The 8679-nt window shown below is 42.9% G+C and overlaps 1 protein-coding gene across 3 annotated transcripts in view; it reads left to right on the forward strand.

The window, feature by feature from the left end:
• Positions 1–6967: 6967 nt before the first annotated feature.
• LOC125486593 (proline-rich protein 29-like) overlaps positions 6968–8679 on the forward strand; it is a 46936-nt gene continuing 45224 nt past the window's right edge. For all 3 annotated transcript variants that reach the window (XM_048614686.1, XM_048614684.1, XM_048614685.1), the window contains exon 1: positions 6968–7103. In XM_048614686.1, the coding sequence (XP_048470643.1) occupies positions 7014–7103 (90 nt within the window). In that variant the 5' untranslated portion in view covers positions 6968–7013. The remainder of the gene's footprint in view (positions 7104–8679) is intronic.

The following is an 8679-nucleotide window of genomic DNA, read 5'->3' on the forward strand; positions in this document are numbered from 1 at the left end:
CAGCAACTTCTGTTTTTGTTTCTGATTTACAGCATCCGCTGTTCTTTTGGTTTTTAGCGAGAAATGAGCAATATTTTGCTGAAAGTGTGAGGTACGATTGGGAAAGGGGAGGCAGGGTTAAAGACAGGATGAGTTTGAAGGAGAAAGAACTAATGTTATGAAGCGATGTAACTGGTTTTAGGGCTGACAACCTGTGGAGATTTGTACGGTCTACTTTGCAGAATTCACCACGAGCTGCTGCAGATTACCTGGGTAAACACAGATTCTCGGCTCAAGTTTCCACTCTGGTCATAATTAACAATCCAAATTGGAAATGCATACATTTTCCTAAGTCAAATCAGGAAGCAATTGAATAAAGCAGCATTGTGGAATGTATCTATTATCTTCTTCTCCTTTTCCATTCAAAAACATCTGCAAAATATTTACTGAAAATGACTAAAGAATCAATCCATTCAGCACTGCCTTTCTGAGTAACCTAAGTACATTCATATTTCAAAACATTTGACAATGTGTCTGTGTAATGACCTTTCATCTTAACCAAATTGAAGTGTAAGAACCTCCCCAAAGTCCTGCAAATGGACATAATTAGCACAAACATGGCATGATTATTCATTCGCTCTGTGGGTGTGACCAGATTCCAGCATAGAATCATGCAACTGTACAGTACAGAAAAAGCCCTTCAGCCCATTCAAGTCAATACCGCTATAGGTACCCTCCTACCTGCACCAGTCATACTTTCTAGTGTTAGGCTTATAGTCTTGAATGTTATGACATTTTAAGTGTTCATCCAAGTACTTTTTAAGGTTGTGAGGTTTTCCTCCTCAACTACCCTCTCACGCACTCCATTCTAGACACTAACCATCTTCTAGGTATAAAAGTTTTCTTCAAATCCCCTCTAAATCTCTTGCCTTTTACTTTAAAATTTTGGCCGCTTGTTATTGAGCCTTGAACTAAGGGGATCAGCCGCTTTTTATTCACCCCATCCATACCTCTCATAATCCTATACAACTCTGTCAGGGTCGCCCCGAACCTTCTCTGCTCCAAAGAAAGCAATCTGAACGCATCCAGCCTCTCTTCATCGCTGAACTGCTCCATCTAATAAACATCCTGGTGAATCCCTCCAGTGCAATCAGATCCTTCCTGTAGTCTGATGACCGGAAATGCGCACAGTACTCCAACTATGGCCTAACCATAGTTCTGTGCAGTTCCAAGATAACCTCCCTGCTCTTATAATCAATGCCACGACTAATAAAGACAAGTGTCCCATATGCCTTCTTAACTACATCCTGCTACCTTCAAGGATCTGTGGACAAGCACCCCAAGATCCCTCTATCCCTCTGAGCTTCGTAGTGTCCTGCTATTCATTCAGTGCTCTGTTTTCTTGTTCCTCCTTCCAAAGTGCATCACCTCACACTTGTTATGGTTAAATTACATTTGCTACTGATCTGTCCATCTGACCAACTCGTATATATCCTTCTGTAACCTAACACCTTCCTCCTCATTGTCAACCACCCAGACAATCTTTACCTCAACTGCAAACTTACCTGTCACCCCTCCACATTCTCATTTACATCATGTTATTTTTGAAATACCCAAATGATTTGAAATAAAATACATAAGCCATCATCTACATGAGACAGAATTTGCATTTGAAATATCTCTGCCTATTGTATTGATGTAGCCAATGTCAGATGAATTGCAGTGCCAACACTTGAGAACCCAACGGAATTGCTACCCCTCCCTTCATTACTACTGTTCCTTCTACTGTTTGTTATTCAACTTCCACATGTGTACCAACAAAACCAATCCCAACTTCCCATTTCCATGTTTGTGTGTTACCAGCTCTCAATACGCCATTGGTTGAGGTCACACTGTCTGAGCCCTGGAATCCAGGGCAGAATGCATTTAGATCATCTTCAGATCAGCATTAATCCCTCTAGTTCCTTCACACTAATTACAACTGGAGACAACATACTTCGTGCATCTCATGACTTTACTGGTCTTTGTTCTCAATGGAGCTGGACGGAGGTCTTGTCACAAAAAAATGGCCAATAAACTGACCGTCGCTCAATGCTGTGGAAGGTTTTCAAAGTCAATTCGCACAAATGATGAGAAAAACAAATCAACTTCTCTTCACCCTATGTGATTCATCTCTCATTTTACTCTCCTGTACTAGTCTATCACCCATTCCCAAAGTTACCTGCATTATGCTGTGAGCACTCCATTGTCTTCTCCCAGTTTCTCTGTCACCATTCTCAACATCTGAAGCAACACTTCATTCTGATCACTCGATATTTTGCAGTCCCTAGTCCTTAAGGTAGATGTTCAACAACTTCAGGGCTTAATTCTAGTTCCCACTTGAGCTGTGACCGACTGGAATGGGTGGGTTTGTGTGAAGGGTGCGTGTGTGTGTGTGTGTGTTGTGTGTGTGCTTTGAGAGGACAAGGAGGTCCATGCCTTGGAGTTGATTTGGCTTCTTCTTCCTCCTCAAACCCAGAGACTGCATACTGCTCTGCTTTGCCAGTTTTTTATGGTTCCCTTTCAACCTGTATGTCTCTGCCTTACCCATCTGCCCACTGAACCACCCACCTCCCACTGCCTGCACTTAGCACGCGGTGTAACTTTGCAAAACCAGTTGACTGTTGAGCATTGATTTTCAACATTAAGAACAGGAAGAGGACCACTTAGCCACTCATTTTATTATACTATTGTTGACTGTACTACACCAAATGTAAATGCTCTGTTTTAGGAGAGAGGTGGTGTGTGGATATTGTCCTTGGGCTAGTAATCCAGCAAACTACCCTGGAGTGTTCGGGGGTGCCATGGATTCCAATCCTACAATGCAGCTGGTGGAACATACATTCGTCTATTTCAATAATAAGTATCAATCTGATATATAGAATAAACAATTGATGTGGCATCTAATGCCATTTGTGGAAGAAAATTTCCAATGTATATCACCTTCTGGGTGTAGAATATTTCTCAATTTCCTCATGGTAAGGTCTGGCTCTGATTTTTTTGACTATATCCTAACAACAAAATTCCTTGATCAATGAAAATAGTTTTCCTCTTGTCGAATATATCTGTTCCCCTTAATATCAAGCAAACAAGGTGTGGCCCACACAAGGCTTGCTAGAATTGAAGCTTTTTGATTGTTTATAAATAAAGGCCAGAATTCTATTAGCCTGTACTTGGGGGGAATACACATCTCAGGACCTTACTAATCTTCATTCTCAATACAGCTGGGAGGGTGCCTTGTCATATACAGTGGCCAATGAACTCAACCTAACTCAATGCTATGGATGAGTTTCAAAGACACTGTGTGCATGAATGATGAGAAAAATGAGTAGAACTCTTTGTAAAAACATATCTCATTCACTAATGTCCTTTATGGAAGGAAATCTGCATTCTTACATGGTCTGGCCTACATGTGACTCCACTGCAATGTGGTTGACTCATTACCGCCCTCTGAAATGGTCTAGCTTGACACTCAGTTCAATGGCGATTGCTAATGGGCAACAAATGTCGGCCATCACAGCGATGTCCACATCCTGTGAATGAGTAGTGGAAAATTTATCATGACACCCTTTTCTAATAAAGCTCTAAATATCCACAGATTTCTGGGGAAGAGAATTCCAGCCTTTGTATCTCCGTCAGATTTCCAGCATCTCTCCTGCATTAATCCTTGAATAAATATCCAGTGAGAAATTTGCTGTTGTGTATTTATGTAAGTATATTGAATTGTTACTTTAAGAGCCTGATCAGGTCATGTCACAATGACACCACCAGCCATTCTGGAGAGAAAGCTCTGTCTGGTTTGCTGCCTTGTAACATGATAAAAGCTCCTGCTGTTACTAAACACTTTGGCCTCTGATCCTTCTTGAGTAACACTTGCCTTTAATCTTTAAACTTTGACTTAGTTTGTTATTCTAAGGTGGCAAGTATAAATGTGGTTTTAAATTGAGGAATAAGGCTCTAAAGTGGCCCTGGCCATTTGATTCAGAATGATGAATAGGTTATGTAAGTTTTATCACTGAGAGATATGTTTAAATGTGCCTTTGTGGTTGCAAGTTAATGTTAATTGATGTCTCAGGAAGTGGTTGAATGTTCGTACAGCCACAAAATGTCCTTATGTAATTTGCATTTCTCTTTCCAAAGCAGTTCAAACAAATTATATTGTACTCTGCCTCACATTCTTTACATAAATGATACACTACATATGGTGCATGTTAGCTTTTTTTTCTAGTTACTGCTTTAACACAAGGCTGTTAGTCTTTCCACAATAACTTTCAAAACAGGCAGTTCTTAACAAGCTTTAATATATTGAGAACAGCAATGAATCTTCTACTTATTCAAGGGAATCTGTGTATCGGTTGCAAGGACAGTGTAGCTGCCAATCTCCTGAGCAGGTGATGTTGAGCTACCTTCTTGACCCACCGCAGGAACAGCCACAGTGCAGTTAGGGAGGGAGCTCCAGGGTTTTGACCCAGTAGCAGTGACAGACAGTGATATGGCCCCAAGTCAGGATGCTGAGTGGCTTGGAGGGGAAACTTGCAGCTGATTATGTTCCAGTGTATCTGCTGCTGTTGACAATATAGGTGGTAGAGGTCACGAGTTTAGAAGGTGCCGTCAAAGAAGGCTTGATGAGTTTTTAGAGTACACCTTGAGGATGGTACACATGGCTACTGTCATTGGTGGAGGGAGTGAATATAGAGGGTTATGGCACTGAGAGACACTCACTCCCTGGCTTTAGCAGTGTGAATGGATTCAGTGGGACTGGGAAACATTCACTCTGTGAATTATACAGAGTGAATGGGTTCAATGGCACTGAAAGAGACACTCACTCTCTTGTTGAGAAGGAAACAAAAATAGAAGGTGATGGCAGACAGAGTATCAATCAAATGGTTCTGCTTTGTCTTGGATGATGTCAAGCATCTTGTGTATCTTGTAATTCCACTCATCCAGGCTAGTGGGGAATATTCCATCAGACTCCTTACTCATGCCTCATAGATGGTGGATAGGCTTTGGGAAGTCAGGAGGTAAGTTACTTTAGAATTCCAAGTGGTCAATAGTGACCTGCTAGATGATGTTGGTAAGAGATTCAATAATGCTAACATCACTGAATGTCAAGTCGAGATGGGTAAATTCATTGCCTGGTACTTGTGTGGGATGAATGTTATGTGCCACTTCTCAACCTGAGCTTGGATATTATCCAGAGTTTGCACAACTCTTTATAATACTGCAGAACATTCTGGGAAAAAAAATTAATAATAAGCAATTAACACAACCTGGTTTCCGCATGGACTTTGAGGTAAGCAGGTTATACCTCTGGGTACTGCCTTCATGGCGAAGGATTTCTGAATGTCCCAAGTGCTCAAAATGTGAAAGGACACCACCTCTATCTTTATATTACACAACTGCCTTAAGTTGCATCTATACTTCGCTGTCATCATGTCCTCAACATTAATACTTCCCCCTTCCCCGTTTACTCTGCACTTAACACATCAGATTACCTGTACCATGTACTTGTGGTTCCCTGATTTATTTATATAATGCTGTATGATCACTGTTTATTCTGCCAGGAGGACACAAGACCCATTATCTGAGAACCAATCCATTAATGACCTTGTATGGTGCCCTCAAACATACAAGTTGTTTCCAATGTAATTAGGTCTTTAGGTAAGTGAGTCTCTTAGCAACCATTCCCTAGCTAAGTAAAGGGTCATTTATTAATTTGGCATCAGAGCCATTTTCCCTTTTGCTGAAATCGTTAGTGCAGAGTAAGATGGGATACTTTGACCATTCTCTTTAGTTTTAACCTATAGTCTTAGAATCATTAAAGCAATGGATTTGTTGCAGGACCTGTCAACATTACATAGCGACACATTTCCAGAAGCAACACTGATAGATGGGTGAAGGGCTGGCATATCAGGTGTGTGGCAAATAAGGTAGTATAGAGGAAGGGGACAGGATGCCAGGTAAGTGAGGGGTGGCACGGTGGCTCAGTGGTTAGCACTGCTGCCTCACAGCGCCAGGGACCCGGGTTCAATTCCAGCTTCGGGCGACTGTCTGTGTGGAGTTTGCACATTCTCCCTGTGTCTGCGTGGGTTTCCTCCAGGTGCTCCTGTTTCCTCCCACAGTCCAAAGATGTGCAGGCTAGATGGATTGGCTATGCTATACTGCCCATGGTGTTCAGGGATAGGTAGGTTAGTTGGGTTATAGTGGGATGGGTCTGGGTGGGATGCTTCGAGGGTCAGTGTGGACTTGTTGGGCCGAAGGGCCTGTTTCCACACTGTAGGGATTCTATATAAAAGAAATGTGGAGGAGTGGGTTTTGGGTAGTCAGGGGCAAGGGTCCCACAGGTAGTCAGGGTTTGGGTTAGGAGGAAGATTGTTAAGTAATGTGAGAAGTTGGGGGGCAGTGGTAATTGGGGTGAGGATAGACTGGGTGGTGGGGGGGGATTGCAGGAGTTGTGTGGCAAGTTTTATAGTTAGTCACGAGTTAGATTGTAATTCCTCTAACTACTCTGATGAGTCAGTTGGCGCCCTCAAAAGCATCTGACACCAACTCGGAGTGGGGGACCTCTTTGAAGATTCAATTTCCCCAGAAATTCCCATGGGAGTCAGTACACTGGGACTTCCTCATGGTCCTGAGGCCATCTGCACTGCTGCAATAATGAATTCCAATTAGAAGATCTGGGCCTAGGCCTGAATGTATAATGCTGAGGAATCTAAATCACAGAAAACATCAATCATTGTACAACCACAAAGATCAAACATTGTGATACAGGATTGTTTACAGGAACTGCACGCAAACCTGCTGTTCTGTATTGTGTCTCCCAATCAATCAAGATTTGAAAGTCAATAATTATTTACAGTGAGTGCAACGTTTGTCTCGAGTACCTCTGTGTTTATGGCTGGTTCCCAAGGCAACCTGTTGTATGGTTTCTCAAACTGTTTCCCAGAGAGCTCAATCACAACAGCATTCCCCAGTACAGAGCAGGCAGTCTGTGGATGAGAAGCATGTACTTTGCAGAGAACAATCTCTTTTCTCCTCAAACATGGAAGAAAGACCCTCAGAGACTGCGGATAATTCAACAGCAGGTTAGTGAGGCTCACAGGCCTAGGCGATGGTGTGACTGAGGAGTGTTGTTTGAAACCAACTCTGTTCTTCTGGTTAACTTGTTCATGCTATTGGCTGTTCCTCACAATAACGTTATGAGCCGTGGCTTTCTCAGAGGTAGCACGCTTAGCTCTGAGTCAGAACTTTTAAGGCCACCTCTAGGATTTGAGCATGAAATGTATGCTGACCCTCCAGCGCAGTGATGAGGGAGTCCTGCATTGTTACAGGTGCTGTCGTTTGGTTGAGATGTTAAACCAAGAAGAGATCTGCCCACGTAGCTGGACATAAATGACCCTGAGCACAAATGGAAGATGAGAATTCTTCCAATGCCCAGACTAATATCCGTCCCTTGACCAACAATTGATCATACACACGTGGTGGTTGTGTACACTAAGGGGCGATAGTGACACAGTGCTAATGTCACTGGACTATGAATCCAGAGACCTAGGTGAATGTTCTGGCGACACGGATTCAATTGCCACTATGGCAGCTGGTGGCATTCAAATTAAATCAATAAATCTGAAATGTGGAGCTGGCCACATCATTGGCCATTGTAATCTGATTCACTAATACCCTTTGGGGAGGGAAAACTGCCAACATTTCTGAGGGAAATAGGCTTCGTCTGGCCTGCATGCCAGTCCAGGAAGGTGCTTGAGTCTGAACCATCCTCTGATAATAGAATGGGCAAGCCACTCAGTTCAAGGGCAATTAGGGATGGGCAAGACATGCTGGTCTTGCTTGTAACATCCTTGAAAGAATTTGGGAAGGGCTTCTGTTGGTATCTTGCTAAGGGTCAATGCTCCTAAGCGAGTTGTGGGGGGCAGGAAATTGGATATTTTAAATGAAAAGAATCTTGCATTTTCATGGCACCGTTCAAAGATTCAAAATATCTCAAAACACAGTGCACTTCTGAAGTGCGGACACTGGTGTAATTTTAGGAAACGTGGCAGTTAGTTTGAGCACAGCAAGATCCCACAAACAGCAGTGTGATTAATTGCTTTCATTATGGCAGAACACTGGCTATTTTCTCCCCCCAGCTCCTGCTCATTGTGTGGTTATTATTTTTAATGACATGTTCTCCTCAAGTCCCAAACTAAGCACGGCCTCTCACTCAAGCTATCTGTGGCTGGCAGTGAACCGAAGGAAGCCAGTCATCTGAGGGGACCAAACTTGCCCTCCCTCCTGGAGGCAGCGTTCAGTCACCTCTAACAGCAACTCTGTCAAGATTGAGAATCCAGCAGTGGGGAGAAATTTGCCTCTCCTAGATGCTGTCAGTTCCATCACTCTGCCTGCCCTATTTTGTCTGAGACAACACCACATCCTGCATGGAGATGTAGCTTACAGTTCATGCGTCCAAAGTATCAACTGCAAAAGCATTTCCACTTACAATATTGTAGCTTATTTTATAAAAAAATGTTCATTCATGGGATGAGGGTGTCGCTGGATAGGCCAGCATTTATGGGCCGTCTCAGAGGGCAGTTGAGAGTCAACCACATTGCTGCAGGTCTGGAGTCACAAGACCAGGTAAGGATGGCAGTTTCCTTCCCTAAAGGACAT

Source organism: Rhincodon typus, chromosome 30 (genome assembly GCF_021869965.1).
Source record: "Rhincodon typus isolate 14 chromosome 30, sRhiTyp1.1, whole genome shotgun sequence".
In the NCBI taxonomy this organism is placed as follows: Eukaryota; Metazoa; Chordata; class Chondrichthyes; order Orectolobiformes; family Rhincodontidae; genus Rhincodon; species Rhincodon typus.